The sequence below is a fragment of the Phymastichus coffea genome, unplaced genomic scaffold (assembly GCF_024137745.1).
Source record: "Phymastichus coffea isolate CEN01 unplaced genomic scaffold, Cenicafe_Pcof_1.1 PCOF00119, whole genome shotgun sequence".
NCBI lineage: Eukaryota > Metazoa > Arthropoda > Insecta > Hymenoptera > Eulophidae > Phymastichus > Phymastichus coffea.
The window spans coordinates 552,770-568,932 of NW_026706930.1; the positions used below are offsets into that span (position 1 = coordinate 552,770).

The 16,163-nt window shown below is 42.2% G+C and overlaps 2 protein-coding genes across 18 annotated transcripts in view; one reads left to right on the top strand and one right to left on the bottom strand.

The window, feature by feature from the left end:
- The first annotated feature begins 1,938 nt into the window (after positions 1-1,938).
- Positions 1,939-5,062, top strand: LOC131671104 (cytochrome b5-related protein-like). The gene is made up of 6 exons (XM_058947295.1): positions 1,939-2,080; positions 2,553-2,800; positions 3,195-3,462; positions 3,645-3,936; positions 4,003-4,218; positions 4,451-5,062. The coding sequence occupies exons 2-6, from the start codon at positions 2,570-2,572 to the stop codon at positions 4,737-4,739; spliced, it is 1,296 nt and encodes a 431-aa protein (XP_058803278.1). The 5' UTR covers positions 1,939-2,080; positions 2,553-2,569; the 3' UTR covers positions 4,740-5,062.
- Positions 5,063-5,834: 772 nt separating this feature from the next.
- The window catches only part of LOC131671094 (myosin heavy chain, muscle), a 33,996-nt gene continuing 23,667 nt past the window's right edge, over positions 5,835-16,163 (bottom strand). For 16 of the 17 annotated variants that reach the window (XM_058947275.1, XM_058947272.1, XM_058947271.1 and 13 more), the window contains exons 16-22: positions 14,491-14,700; positions 11,636-12,009; positions 11,045-11,557; positions 10,421-10,499; positions 8,632-10,119; positions 7,971-8,564; positions 5,835-6,766 (exon numbers count right to left, since the gene is read on the bottom strand). In XM_058947275.1, coding sequence (XP_058803258.1) covers positions 6,680-6,766; positions 7,971-8,564; positions 8,632-10,119; positions 10,421-10,499; positions 11,045-11,557; positions 11,636-12,009; positions 14,491-14,700 — 3,345 coding nt within the window. In that variant the 3' untranslated portion in view covers positions 5,835-6,679. Of the gene's footprint in view, positions 6,767-7,736; positions 7,806-7,970; positions 8,565-8,631; positions 10,120-10,420; positions 10,500-11,044; positions 11,558-11,635; positions 12,010-14,490; positions 14,701-16,163 lie in introns of all 17 variants that reach the window. The other variant, XM_058947278.1, reaches the window with a different exon arrangement.

Here is a 16,163-nt window from a genome sequence, read left to right on the forward strand (position 1 = left end):
GAAAAGTTCGATTTTAAGCTTGTTTTGTTTTTGAGTATACAGAAAAACATCATTTCTACAAAAGACAATGATAAAAATTCATAAAAACTTATATTATCAAAACCTACAATTATTTGATTAAATTTTTAGTTTTTGTCATTTTCATAATTGTTTACGGCATATTGTAATAGTTTCTGTAAAAAAAATATCATTTTAAATATTAAAAAGAAAATGTTTGCTGGCAAAAACTTTATTGAATCTATCAGATAAAGAAGTCGAATCATATTAGAAAACTTGAAAGAACTTAGTTAAGTATAATTAATCATTTTACTACACATTTTAGCTTGACATGTGAGTGTTCAGCGCACTGCTTAGTTACAGTAAGTTTATACAAGTAAATTTACTTACTTTATTATTAATAGAGTTGTAATCATTGAATGTTATGTTTTTCTTTACAAGACGAAGCTTTACTAAATATAAGGTACCAATTATACTGTTCATTTTTTTATTGATTCATTTTCTAGTTCAATAATTTATTAATTCATTTTTTATTCCGACTTTACAATCATTAAATTCAACACTTTTTACATACAATTATTTCAAAAAATCAAGAAGGATTACATTTTTGTCTTCATTAATTTTTATCTACTTAATTCACTTGAAGGTTGATTATGTATATTCCATTGCAGTTTACGTTCGACCTAAATTTAAAATGAAACCTAGGAGGAATCATTTTCAATATTTAATTTAAAATGCATGTAAAAGTTAAAATTAATTTAATATTTCATTCCTCAAATAGAAAAAGAAAAATATATTTGTTAATGCAAATTAATGACAATGAAAGAAAATCCATGGACATATAAATATTAAAACATTGATGTTTTTTTCGAAACATTAACATTTAGAAACGTATTATGTAGTTCTATTGCTAGCGAACGAAATAGATTTATTTCGAAAAGAAATTTGGAAGTATTTGCGACATAAATGAAATATCCTTCTTTCTTATATAAATATTTATTGTTTATTCTGAAATTAACTTTAGATTCACTCAACAGAAGAGTTGAATTTTGTGCAACATTGAATTATTTGTATCAATGTTTTCTTTTTAATTTTTTTCAAAATAAATGGAGATTTTACGTTTTTATTATTGACAATCTTGCAATAAGTTACAATAAAATATTGAGCGTCTTTACAATGTGGCAAATTTTCAAGGCCTGATATCGACAGATGATACGTATCAATCCAAGGGTCAACTATCGTAAAGTTATTTTGAAAAAGTGATGAGCTTTGTTACTGATCTCTGGAAATTTACTTAAACTTGGTTGTTGTCAAGTAGATTATATTACTGCTACAAATGCTTCTCATAAAATAATAACAATAAATTCATGTTATCGTCGAATTTGTTGACCACTTTTCTGTCAATGTTGCAAAAGCGGTTTAGTTGAGAGGTCGGAAATACATAGCTCATCTGTAATAAAAATGTTTATATATGTACTAAAAAAACAAAAAATATGTCACTTCTTCGTTCACAAGGATTCGACAGATTACGTGACCAGGGTACATCAACATACAAGCATATCGTGTATGCACTATAATTGCATAATTGCGGACGAGTTCTTGGAAGAAATTATTTGTTAAACGATAGTTAAATAATTACTTGCGTCAATCATCATACACACAATGCATGTCAAGTTACCAAATAACACGTGAAAATATGCAACGATAGAAAGTTCCGAGTGCGCGGATAACGTCAAATGTGGCGTAGAAGAAATGAAAATTATTGCAAAAATGGATAGCGCAGTAGATACGCGATATCTTAACTACGCTATACTTTCCTCTTACTCGTGACAATTAATGGTAACGTCATATGTCGAGAGGTCAAAGGCTGACTGCGACGCTGTTACTCGAGATTTCCGAAGCATAAGAGCCCCTTCACGCTTATATCGGCAATCGTGAGTAGATATATTTCTACCGTCCGAATTCGGTTTTTCGACAAACATTCACTGACAGCAAATTACATAAAAATTATGTCTCTGTTGTTAGCAATCAGCCATTGATTTAAAAGTCTTACATTTGCAAGTCAGATCTTTATGGAGTTACGGTGAGTGTGTAATTTAATATTGTTCACTGTAGATATTAGTTGTTCGATTAATTAATTTTTTTTTTTTTTTAATTTATCGAGATTTCCTTGTTTAAACAACTATTATATTTTTGCAATTAGTAAATATATAAGTAGGTCATTGTAACGAAAAATATCTACTAACTTTCTATAATTAATGTTTGTTATGATTGAATCGTACATATATCGTTCTGATACATTATAGTGCATACAGCTTGCGCTTAATACGAAATTTCGAGGCGGACTTATACAGCTATTTGTTATAAGGTAAAAAAGAAGATGCCTGGCCTAGTATAATTAATAAATAAGTTGTTTTAATTAGTCGTATTTTTTAATCAAACAAATAAGCATTCGAATGCTGTTCTTTTAAAATATACAAATTCCAAGCCAACAAAGTGAAGGAAATAGTTTATAGGATATCAATATCAATATGTAAAAGAATTAATATTTACAGACCTGAAAGCCACTAAAATGGTTGAATTGAAGAGTAGCGTACCCGGACTGGTATACCCATCGGGCCGCAACGCTTTCCTTGGAACTAGTTTTGGTTTTCTCGAAGGAAGACGAAAAGACGACGGTGCAGAAGGCTTCTGGAGAATTAATGATTGTCTCTATGATTTAGAAGATTTCGTTAAAAATCATCCGGGAGGGACTGAATGGATTACCATGACTAAAGGCACCGACATTACTGAAGCTTTTGAGGTATGTTAAATCGACAGTATTGAAATAATTTATTCAGTAGTATACACAATATTCCATGAAAAAAATTTTGATCATTAAAATCATATTTTCTGATCTTCGAACAACGTTTCCATTGAACATTTATAGTGCGCGCTCTTCATTTTCCAATTTTAACTTGTGCCCTCTTTTGGCCATAGTAATGTTTAGCGTCATGGGCCCAAGTTTTTTTAGGTTTCTGTATCCCGTAAAATGATGAGATCGACAAAACCGAGAACGTACACACAATATTAATATTTCAAGAAATAATAGTGCTTTTTTTTATGAAATTCGTCATATAATATGACTATTAATTTGTCCTATAAGCCAATTTCCATTTTCACCCAGGGTAAAATAAACGCTTTTTTCTTCTTCACAGGTTCATCATTTGTCCGACAAAGCTGAGCGATTGTTGCCAAAGTTTTTCGTTCGGAAAGCAGTGACACCACGTTCCATACCATTCACATTCGAGCCAAATGGATTCTATCGAAAGTTTAAAATGCGAGTACGAGAAGCACTGAAAAATGTTGATTACCACAAACCATCCACACGGTCCAAGTTGATTGCTGACTCTCTTTTCTTACTAACAATACTCTCAGCGGTTACCGTCGCTGTTTTTAAGTCTTGGCCCCTCATTATCATAAGCGGTAATGTGACGTTACAATGTAATTCGGTGAGGGAAGTTCCGTGACACATGCCGTGCAAATTAAAAATACAACGAAACGTTCAATTTTTGTGTCGTTTTCAATAAAGCAAAATTCTAATTTTGAAAATTAAACATTTTAAAAGCGACATGCATCTATTAATCACACTTGTTAAATTCTTACAGGACTATTCTTGACGTGGACGGCAGTCGCGGGACACAATTTTTTCCACATGAGAGACAACTTTAGAATGTGGTACTTCGACTTATCTCTCATGTCGTCAAAAGAATGGCGAGTATCACATGGTCTCAGTCATCATTTGTATGCGAATACACTTTGGGATATGGAGATTTACGTTATCGAGCCCTTCATCGAATTCTTGCCAAAGACCGGAAAACGAACTATTCATCGTCTGTTCTCATTAGTAGTTCATGTTCCTTTGTATTTCTTTACCTTGTTCGGCAATGGTATCAAAAGGTACAATTTATATTTTGTTTACGATGAGAAGTATATCAATAATATTTAAATCGATTGTGCTTTTAGATATTACTCTTCTTATGCTTTATGGAAGAAGTTTGAGGTCCGTGATTTAGTGCCATTTTCTATACCAGTTTTAATGTGTTTTTTTGCTTCGTCAGCTTTCGAGGCTGTTAAACTTTGGCTGTGCATTATTATAGTTTCTAGTTTAGTTTTTTCTTTTATTGGATTCACAGCAGCACATCATCACCCGGAAATATTTCATGACGGTGATGTTTACAGGTAAAAGTAAAGCAGAATTATTCATTCATTCAATATCGAGTTAATAACAGATACTATAGTTACGGATTTGGAAATAATTTTGTTCCTTTTCAAAATATCATCACAACAAATTGTTCGAAAAATAATATTCTAATATTTTGTGTTATTTTGGAACATGATACCATTTGTATTCCATAATTACAATTGATTGAATACGCACTTATTTACTAAATTATCGAATTTCCAATTACAGAAAAGATTTAGACTGGGCTTTAATGCAACTCGACGCCGTTCGTGATCGCAATGTTGTCGATGACTCTCTATTCCTTGTGTTGACGTATTTTGGATCACACGCGCTTCATCATCTTCTACCAACCGTTGACCACGCGTATCTCGAGCTTTGCATACCAGCATTCAATGAAACTTGCCGCGAATTTGGTGTCCATACTGAAAGACTCAGTCAGTGGGAACTTATCAAAGGCCAGTACAAACAGATGATGCGTAACGAACCGAGAATTAATTATCGTGGTGGTCAAAACTAATTGAAGCTTCTGTCCAACTAAATCTTCCAACTAAATATATTTTAAAATCAAATAATCAATAGATCATTAATACCTATATTACGATGAATTATATCCTACAAAAAAATATGTATATATAAAATTAACCAAAGACGCACGAGTTTGAGTGCATAATCGGTTTAATTATAAGCTAAGCCTGTTGGGTATTGACTCTGATTGCTGAGATATAATCTGATGTTTAAACATGCTATTCCAAGATGAGGTTCATATTTTGGTTGATTTTTTATTGAATAAATAAGAAATTAATAAAAGAGTTATTATCAAAAAGAATGGAATATTTTACTTTGATATATCTTATCTCCCTTTCTTGGTTTTTTTTTCATTCAGTAAGCTTTTCTATTGAATTTCAACACATAAAAGTAAAAATGAATATTGTCATCGATATAGTTGAATTCTTAAAGTGAATAGTGCTGTGCATTGTTGTTTGTGGTTTTATAAATGCTCGATTTTTCGACCTACAATATTTTGTAATACTTTACTAGATAGTTGAGTTGAAATAGTGTACAATATTGCTTCTTAAATATAAGTATTTTGAAATTGCCAGAGAGTGATGCAAAGTTGCTTGAAATCCTAATGATTGCGATCATGCCAACTCCGATTGAAACACATGATATGGATGGTTCCTTCAATACCAATCGAATATCTTATTCTGAATATTTTAGAGTTTAGTTATATGCAAGACAGTTTGATAAGAATTTGTGATCTTTACTGATCACATTCTTTTAATAAAGGTAAATGTGACAGTTGTTTTGTTTAAGTTCTTAACTTTATTTATTGCTTATTTACTTTAATAAATACATATTCGCTTTTCTTTATAAATTAAATTACATTATAGAATAGGATAGCACTTGACATTGTTCTTCGAGATAAATAAAACAAAATGTTTTGTAAAATGTATTAGGTGTATGTAAATGGGTGTATAAGGTATTGAAAAAAAATTTTTCATTCTCTAATTCACGACGTGCACTTTAAAAAGTTTTGACTTTCGGTTTTGTTTATTGTCTCCAAAAACAAAAAGAAAACGAAAATATCCCGCGTGAATGAATGAACTGAATGCTTGTTGAAAAATAAAATCCATTTGGTTCGGCCTCTCTCGTCCGCGCGCGCGTTTTTTTTTTCATGGTTCTTTTTTCTCTTTTGGTTTGTTTTGCTTTAAACATTATATATATAGTTCTCTCTATGTTTCAACATATTTCACCGGCAACTCTCTCTTACTTCCTCTCTCTCTTTCGCACCTATCGACAGGCTAAAGTGTCGACTAGTTTAAAACTCTGCCGTAAAATATATATAATCTAGATATCGATTCGTAAATGTATCTCTATAAATATAATAATAAAAACATTTTTTGTCTGTCATTGATTATAACGTCCCGCGCGTCAATCGTAGGCGATGTAAAGATCCCTTTTCCCTGCGTGTGTATCATTATTACTTGTTCTTGAGCGATTATTTATTTAAGCTTTCGTCCCTTACTGCCTCCGTCGTTATTGAGATTCAATAATTAAACGTAACGTATACAAGAGATAACGGGTTTTTCCTTATTTTCTGTCGTGCTTCTTTACTGTATAACATATTACGAGTCCCCTGTTAAAAAAAAAAAAAAAAAAGAAAGAAAGAAAGATGCGGGGAAAAAACCCCTGTGTTGTTTCGAAATGTATATCGCGATTAAATGAGAGAGATGGCTGTATGTGTCTTTTTTTTCTTTTTTTTCTTTTTGCCAAACAAATTGCTTGATTATTGTTTTTTTTTTGTAATATCATATATAAATATAAATATCTATATATAATGCTGGGGTGCTCTTGATGATGGTAGTGTCTAAGCAAATGTGTGATGATGATGCTCTTGCGTAGACGCTCTCTTTATTATCAATGTGGCTGACGCTTACGCTTGTGCGAGTTGACTCGTTACAGCTCCATGTCGGGCATAAGGTCGAAGCGTGGCGGGAATGCGGAACCATCGAGCTGGGGTTTGTTGAACGCTGGTCGGTGTGGCTGTAAATGTTATTATATTATCGAGCGTTATTTCAACCTACTCGGATCGTAGAATTGATTGATTATTCAACGGCTACATTTTGTTATTTCTCTTAACAGTGATCATTCGGAAGTTTATCTGACACAAATCGGTACACGTGATAAGTAATTATTGATAAAGAAGGTTTTTAGTTTGCAAACACGATGCTTTCCAGTTGATATTTGTAATGAAAGGGAGACATAAAACATTTAAAAAATTTTCAAGGATTGACACAAAATATCGAGTGCTTGGCAGTTCAAGCTTCATTCCGATGAAGTTATCAAGATAGTGAGAAAAACATCATTAATTTACTCGAATTATTAATAAGTACAAGGATACACATTGTGGGTGATTCAGTAAACTGTATACAGAATTGCGTCTACTTTGAAGATGATATTAACGAAGAGATAAGGTAAAAAAATCAAACTCTTCATCTCGTAAATTGAGACAAATAAAATGCAAAAGGGTCTGTCGAAATGAATAATGTAATAAGACTTTGTGTTTATTAGGAAAGATTAGCGTCGTTCGTGACACATCATTAAAGACACATGAATTTTCAGTGATACGGTGTCGAAAACATAAATGTGCTGGTGATGTCGTATATGAGGATTTCGAAACGAAAATCTAATGCTAGAACGAATGATGATTATTAACCAAACTGCATGGAATCATATTATTTTATCTGCTGAAAAGAGAAATACATTGGGGATAAAGGTTCTTGAGATTTTTGAATGAACTGTTAGAAAAATTAGTCGAACTACATTGGTATAAGTATCGACATTGATCGTGTGAAGGATTCAACTGCAGAAATTGAACAGATGTTTACTGCACGCGTATGTGAACAGTAATGTAGATGATAATATCAGTGACGGTGGTAAAACACAAAGAATACATAACACTGAAAGGATTTCCAGAGACGAGAGCAAAATGGAAATGCATCTCGTAACTTACATGGACCGGCGGCGCGTCGGTTTATTCAGCGGCGGCTTTACGAGGGCCTTGGCCCTTCTGTCCCGCAGGCTACACATCGTACAACAACAACAGACATAACGAATGAGAGAAGGAAAAAAAATACGAGCAAGTATACGAAAGTCGGACAATCGCATAGGTCCCGCGCCACGAATAGATAAATAAATAAATAAATAAATAATGGAAGCGACGGGCAGGAGGATACGACGAACTTACCGCTGGGCTAATGCCACGAGCGGCGCTACCGCCGCGTCCCTTGGTGCGGAACTTGGCGATTGCCTGCTCGGCAAGATCCGCCCGCTCCTCAGCTTCCTCGAGCTCTTGCTGGGCCTTGCGGAACTTGGCCAGGTTGAGGGCCGCGATTTCCTCGGCCTCCTCGATTTGCCTCTTGTACGTTTTGATCTTTTGCTGGAGCTTGTCGACCAGATCTTGCATGCGCTCGTGGTTCTTGCGGTCCTCGTCCGCCTGGAACGCCAGCTCCTTGATGCGACGCTCGCTCTTGCGCAGATTCTTCTGCGCGTCGGCGTGTCTCCTCTGCTCGCCGTCGAGCTCGTTCTCGAGCTCGCGCACGCGTTGCTCCAGCTTCTGGATGGCCTTCTTGCCGCCCTTGAGGGCGTTCGCCTCGGCTTCGTCCAGGCGCACCTGCAGCTCCTTGATTTGCGTCTCCAGGGCCTTGCGCAGCTTCTCCTGGGTCTGGGCGTGGTCCTGCTCGGCGCGCAGCTCGTCCGCGAGCCGCGCCGCGTCGACCATCGCCTTCTTGGCCTTCTCCTCGGAGTTCTTGGCTTCGTTGAGGAGCTCGTCGAGGTCGGACTGCAAAAGGAAAAGCGGTCGGCGGTGAGGCGGGAGCCGGGGGCGGGCGCGCCGGCGGCGCACTCACGTGGAGCGTCTGCAGCTCGGCCTCGAGTTTCCTCTTGGCCGCGGAGATGCTGGCGTTCGCGGCGGCGAGCTCGTTGAGCTGCTCGTGGGCGTCGGCGAGCTCCTGCTCGGCCTGCCTGCGCGCGCGGTCCGCCTGCTCGAGCAGCTGGCGGCTCTCCTCGAGCTCGTTCTGCAGGGCGTTGGCGCGCCTCTCGCTGATGCCGAGCAGCTCGCGGGCCTCGTCGCGCGCCCTCTGCTCCTCCTCGAGAGCCGTCTGCACGTCCTTGAGCTGCTGCTGGTAGCGCTTGATGTTCTTCTGCGCCTCGGCGTTGGCCTTGTTGGCGTGGTCGAGGGCGATCTCGAGCTCGTTGATGTCGGCCTCGAGCTTCTTCTTCATGCGCAGCGCCTCGGCCTTGCCCTTGGCTTCGGCCTCGAGCGACGCCTGCATCGAGTCGAGAGCGCGCTGGTGGTTCTTCCTCGTGTTCTCGAACTCCTCCTCCTTCTCCTGGATGCGCCTGTCGATCTCCTGCCTGACCTGGCTCAGCTCCAGCTGGCTGCGCAGCACCTTGTTCTCCTCCTGCTCGAGGGCGGCCTCGGCCTCCTCCAGGGCAGCCTGCAGCTCGTCCTTCTCGGCTTCCAGCCTCTTCCTGGCCTTCTCGATCTCGTGGATGTTGCGGCCGCCCTCCCCGATCTGGTCGAGCAGATCCTTCACCTCGTCGGCGAGGTTCTTGTTCTCGCGGCGCACCGCCTCCAGCTGCTCCTGGCTCTCCTCGTAGGCGCCCTTCAGCCTGAACAGCTCGGTGCTGTAGTTGCGGCACTCCTTCTGGCTGGCGTCGAGCTCGGCGGCGAGGTCGTCCACCTTGAGCTTCCACTCGCCGATGATCTTGTCGAAGGCCTTCTGCTTCTTCTCGGCGGCGTTGGCGATGGCCGTGCAGCGATCGACCTCCAGCTGCAGGTCCTCCACCTCGGTGGCGAGGCGCTGCTTCGTCTTCTCCAGAGCGATGACCTTCTGGTTGAGCGACTCGATGGTCTCCTCGGCCTCGGCGAGCCGAGCTTGCAGCTTGCGCTTGGCCTCCTCCAGCTCCTCGGCGCGAGCCACGCCCTCGGACTCGTACTTGGTGCGCCAGAGCTGCGCCTCGGCGTTCGCCTTGCTCAGCTGCCTCTGTAGATCGGCCTTGCCCTCGGCTTCCTCCTCCACCTGCTCGCGGATGTTGTCCAGGTCGTGCTCGAGGTTGCGGAACTTGCCGAGCAGAGTGGCGCGCTCGCGGCCTTCCTCGTCGGCGAGCCTCTTGGTGTCCTCCAGCTGCGTCGTCAGCGAGATCTTGATCTTCGACAGCTGGTTCACCTGCGACTCGGCTTCTTCGAGCTGGCGCAAGAGGTCGCTGTTCTCGATCGACAGCTTCTTCTTGGCAGCGTCGAAGTCGTTCACCGTGCGGGTCAGCTCTTCGATTTTGCCCTGGGCCTCGTTCAGCTGGTGTTGCAGCTGCTTGGCGATCTTCTCCTGGGCAGCCTGTGTTTTTTCATCGCAGAAAGCAAACGATTGGTTTAGTACGATCATCTGTCGCGTTCTACACGTTGGTACACGCGGCTAACGAGCAAGCAAATGCAAGCAAGCAAGCAAGCAAGCAACAAGCAGAGGACAGTGGTTCAAGGTAGAGAGTGTGGTCGTACTCAGGATGCCAAGTGCAGCAGTTCAGGGTAAATGTGAGAGTGATCGGTAAAGCGCAAAGCTGCTTTTCTCCTTCCATCTCCATTTCCGCTACAGCAATGCGTTATTTATATGCATTAGTGTCATAGAGGAGCTGGTTTACCTTCTCATTGCCGAGATGGTCTACGCTGGCGCGCAAGTCGTTAAGTTCGCTGAAGTATTGGACCTTCTCCTTCTCGATCCTAAATGGTTGAACATATGCAAATTGACGTATGTTAATGAGGAATGTTTGATTCTTTTTTTATGACTCGAGTGAGCTGCTGCTGCTGCTGCTGATACTGCTGCTTTCCTATAAAGTGGCTTGTTACAAAAGACACCGTCGACGGACCGATTTTCATGTGGGATATGAAGGGAACAACAACTTGAGAATGATGTAATCAACACGAAAAAACCTGGATGATTATTCCGACATATACGGAAGTGTTTAGTTTCAATTGTTCAGAGTGTTTTGTTTGTTTGTTCGTTCGTTCGTCTAAGAAATACACATAACTAGGATGGAAAAAACATGCGGGCGACATTTCGGACATGTCTACCTTATCTCTCAAGATACCGTCGTTGGCGGCGCGAGCATTGTTCAGCTCGACGTGGATGTCGTTACGGCCTTTTTCGGCCCTATTAAAAATATACAACGGATCAGAAAGATTTAGAGGAAAGAAAGCAGCGAACGTTGTTGAACTATAAGGGCTCGCTAAAGTTCAGTAAAAACGAGCGCAAGACAAAAGCCTACCTAGCCTTGATCTTGTTGAGCTGGTCAATCTGTTCACCCATCTCGGCGACGGCATCGTTGTGCTTCTTGCGCAGGATGGACAGAGCGGACTCGTGCTGGATGTTGGCTTCCTCGAGATCCCTGCGCAGCTTGCTGAGCTCGGCCTCGCGCTTCTTGTTGAGTTCGATCTGAGCGGACGTGGCGCCACCAGCCTCCTCCAGACGTTCGCCGAGCTCCTCGAGTTCGCGGGCAAGATCGGCGCGTTGCTTCTCAGCCTTGGCGCGCGCTTGCCTCTCGGCCTCGACCTCCTCCTCGAGTTCCTCGATGCGAGCCTGCAGCTCCTTGACTTGTTTCTGCTGCTTGCCGACGAGAGCCTGTTCGTCCTCGAGCTTGGCGGTCAGGGAGGCGAGTTCCTTGTCTTTGCGCTGGATGGTCTGCTCGAGTTCCTTTTTGTTCCTCTCGAGGTCGGCCACCGCCTCCTGAGTGAGCTTCAGGTCGCCTTCGACTTTCCTCTTGGCCTTCTCGACGTCGGCGCTGCGCAACAAGAGTCGCTGTTACCGAGACTGTTCTCGTCAACGGATCGCTGGTCAACGCGCGTGGATGTAAACTTACCGAGCCTTCTTCTCGCGCTCGAGCGTGTCTTCGAGCTCGTCGAGGGTCTGTTCGAGTTTGAGTTTGACTTTGTTCAGGTGGTTCACCTTGTCCTCGGCGGCCTGGAGCTCTTCGGCGGTCTTCTGGTTGACCTCGCCCTGGTTCTTCTTCTCCTTGTTGAGCTTGTTTATGAGCTCGTCCTGGTGGGCGATTTCGTCGTTGAGGTTGCGAATCTGGTGGTCCTTGGTTGCCTTGTCTTGCTCGGCCTTCTGCACCGTCAGCTCGAGGTCTTCCAGGTCCTTCTTCAGGCCGGCGATCTCTTGGTCCAGCTTCTTCTTAGTCTGGAAGAGATTGTTTCTTGCTTCCTCCTCTTGCTGGAATCTGTCGGTGATGTCCTGCAATTGAAAAGCCACAGCGCAAGGTCAGCGCGCGTTTTGGCTTGGCACCACTCGGAATTGTGTCGCGCGCCCATTAACGGCCGAGTGAAAATGATAAACGCGTGCTTTTCGGCTGCGCTCATTCGCGCGCGACCGGAAGCGCCAACGTGCGTATCTTTTTATAAACACGCGCACACGGCACTTCCAGTTTTCTCGTGCGCATAAACTTGGCACGGACGACGTTAACGTCATAATTAATCGGCGCGCTGTCCCGCGAAAATCCTTAATTGGCGCGCATTATTCAATTTTAATTCGACAGCTAGTGCGAATCAATGGTCGCGAGCACGCTTACGATTTCGTTTGCTTCCCAAAACTAATTAAACCCGAGGCGGCGGAGACGACAAAAAGGAGTGCTCGCCCTAATTATAGTGCGAGTATCTGGAGGCAGAAAGACGCATTCGTCATCCGCGCCGCTCGGAGCCAAGACCAACCGATTCGGGTCCTCGCTCAGTTCTAATCTGTTTGGCGTCGGCATCAAAATATAGCCACGCTCGTTCTAAGCTGCGTGTTCTCGCTCGTCAGCTCTGCCGACGACGACCTGGCTTCCGAGGAGGAAATCGCGTCGAACTGTAGCTTTCGCTAGGCGCCCCTAGCCGAACACTTATTCGTTCGTTCGATATTCGGTCGATGGCTCCTCTATTAATATGTCGGTCCAATACACCTGCTCCCATTCTCTTCCGGGAGGTAACGCGCTGACACTCTGAAGGGATTGGAAGGGTACGCAGTCACGCCCAGTTTTAATAATCTACAATATCTGGCGTCCGAGGCCTCATATATATTTAGAAACGTTGCAAGCGCGTTTTGCATGCGCCTTACATGGTCGAGCACGCATGCAACGCCTACGAGCAAGTGGCATTTAACTTACACAAAACGATTATTAATAGTCTGGTCGAATTGAAGCTGTGAAAACAACGGGTTAAAAGAGCCGCCGTGTTCACGATAAATATGGATAATTCGAGTCCCGGCACTTCAAAGAGGCTGCGAATGTTTTGATACGAGGCAGGTCGATGATTATATGGCATTGGTATTTCGCCGTCTGATGAAATTAGAACCCAGGAGCATCGTCGTCGCCACGCGGCCACGTCTCGCGCTACTAAGTATGTAATGGATCCGAAAATCCACGAAAGTGACAAACCTGAATCATCCAGCAGGCTTTTTAAAGCTCGCCAGCGTTGGCGTCGTCCCGCGTGCGAAATAAAGTAGCGACAAACTTGCTCGACAGATTTCGATCCGGCATAGCGGCGCTTCATTACGACGCGACATCAAAATAACCGACGAAACGCGATGTTCGCTTTTTCTTTCTATTCTACTTGCTCGTACACGCCAGCGAAGCGTGTCGCATGCAAGTTTCGCTTGCTTTCGCTTGCGATTTCGCGGGCTGAGGGGGGGGGGGGGATGCACTGTAAATATCGCTAATTTTAAAGCATCTTCGCGTAGTTGCTCGTCAATCACACTTGTCAACGAGAAAGTGGCTCTTTTTTGTCATTTTATCGCGCGATCTCCATTTCACGCTGCGTCATCTTCTCGTAAGGCATTTTTAGAACGCGACTTATTCAGGCACACAGGCTGGAGCTGGATTATGTATTAGTCTTGTCGCGGCTGAACGCCACGTCGAGCTCTACTACTTATACGGGAGTCGATGGAATGATCCGAGATTCTAAAAGTGTGCGTGGATGAGGCTGTTTTTTTCTGTTCGAACTCCGAAAACTAGACTTTTCCAGAATCCAGAAACTCGAGCAGATGGCTATTCAGATTTTAGAGCTTTATCGCGCAAACAAATAGCGTCTATGCGAATTCGCGCTCGCGGCGGGATTATTTTCAGAAAGTCTGTTTGTTCAAGCTAAAAGTGCCTCAAACTTTAACCGCGTATTCACGCCGGGTATAATTTCTTAGCCAATCGAACATCTCGCTACTTCCCGTTCAACTTCTTTCGACACTCAACAGCGCGCCCCCCATTCGTTCGATTTCCCTTCGCAATGATCAACGACAAGTGCAAGGTGTCTGGCATTGTGCAACCGCGTACTTGCTAATATTGCGAAATTAAAATTTCGATTGGCGAAGACTTTGTCGTCGCGGTATTCCTCGCACAGCCTTGCTCGCGTAGCCCTTAACCTGCTTTTTTTCTGCTCTTTTCTACGCCTAATTTTGTGCTTTATCGTGTAAAAATGTGTGAAATGGTTTTTTTTATGAATTTCAAAGGAACATTCATTCTCGTAATAACTCTTAAATTTGATCTCGATTGCTTAGAATTAGCCTGAATTTTAACTGACGAGAAAAAACGAATTTTTACTTTAAAACTTTGATCATACTGGGCCATCCATAATTAAACAAAAAAAGCACAATTTTTTGTCGATGTGAGCATCTGCTTGTTTCGATTTTCACTCGGCCATTGTTGAACATCTGATATTCGAATAAAGTGGTTGAGAAAGTAGTACTTACCGACAACTGGGATTCAAGATCGGCCTTCTGTGCTCCCAACTTGAGTGCCTTTTCTTGGTACTCGGAAAGGGCACCCTTCTCACCATCAAGATGCTTCAAAAGCTCGGTTTTCTCGGAGAGCAGCTTGGTGTTAAGCTCCTCGAGTTCGATTCGCATCTTCTCTTCGCGGTTAAAAGCTTCCTCGAACTTGCGTGCCTTCTCTTCCATTGCCTGCAATCCAACGCTCACGTCAGTTTCCGCCATTTTTTCTCGTATTTTTTCTCGTTTTTTTAAATTTATTTCGGGCTTGTCTCTTCGTCTCTCTCTTTCTATTTCTCTTTCGTTCTCACTATTTTATTCGATTCAGTCTTTGTTCGGCTACAGTGGAATGATTCGTGCGAGAGTGCAGACACGAACGCTTCGTCAAGTGATATTCGACCGTAAGCGTAAGGCTAAAGAGCCGCGAAACTATGTATAAGTAATGTACACCCGACGATCTGAACGCGCTTGACGAAGCAATTGCAGTCTCGACTTTTTATAGACGATTCGCGATCCCTCCTCTTGATCTCTCTCCACTTCGTGTTCAATGTTCAATTCGCTTATCTTCGATCTTCGATTACGCACTCGTTCGCGAGAGGGTTTTACGGGTGGAGTGCGTTCGTTCACGTACGCAACAACTGCCGCGAGCTTTCTGCTGAACTTGTAGTCTCCGATACCCTTCGCGCTATCGTCCCCCGTACGATCTCGCTCCACGGATTGCTTGCGCTATCCCCCACCATCTTATAACCGATGACTTCTGAAAAAATATTTATAAACCACGCCGAGAGCGCCGTTCTCTCTCTCTCTCTCTCTCTCTAGGCTCTCATATATGCTGCTAAAAATATTTCGTTGCAGAGTGGGAAGCGCTTTGCTGAGGAAAAATTTTCTCCATCCACTGGAGTCACTTCGTAAGGAGAAATCGAGAACCCGGCTCTATTCGCGTTGTAACTCAAGAACTCTATAGGATATCGTGTTTTTTTTCATTTCTTTTTCATTTTTTTTTTTTTTTGAAGGGCACGACAATGTGTTATCCGCTTTTTCTTTTTTTATCACATAACAATCTATTATTGGATCGCTCGGCGAAGAATTTTCAGTTTTATTTACTTATTTATTAATTTTTGTTTGTGGATTAGTAACGATTGCATATTGAACTGTTTTTCATAACGCAAGGCGCTGTATCGCAGGACATTCTCGTTGAATTTTACGACACGACGCTGATCGTTGGACGTATTACGAGGTGAAAATAAACCGCGATGATGGTTCATAAGACTTTCGATACAATATGAGTAAAGAATACTTGTGATTCTACGTAAGATGCATTATTTCGAAGATTATTTTTTATTAAACCCTGATTTTATGTTAACGGCTATGAAGTCTTCTGACGCCGTTGAATTACATGTTAAAGTGTATATTTCGAGAAAACGCGCTAACACTGTTGCTCAAATAAATTTGAAGAGCTTTAGAGAGAGAGAGAGAGAGTATGAAATTAATGACAAGAAAATTTCGGCACTCTTGAATCTTAAAATACTGTTTCTGCGCGAAAGAGAGAAAGAGAGAGAGAGAGAGAGAGAGGGAGGGAGGGAACGCGAGATTATGTCGGGCGGTGGTCCAGATTGTAAGGCTTTTACAAATGTTATGAAATTAAATTTAGAAAA

Bases quoted from the DNA above. Each gene is read 5' to 3' on its own strand.
- LOC131671104 (XM_058947295.1), top strand. From the start codon at position 2,570: ATGGTTGAATTGAAGAGTAGCGTACCCGGACTGGTATACCCATCGGGC. The intron at 2,801-3,194 runs GTATGTTAAATC...TCTTCTTCACAG, and splicing joins ACATTACTGAAGCTTTTGAG to GTTCATCATTTGTCCGACAA. The intron at 3,463-3,644 runs GTAATGTGACGT...AAATTCTTACAG, and splicing joins GCCCCTCATTATCATAAGCG to GACTATTCTTGACGTGGACG.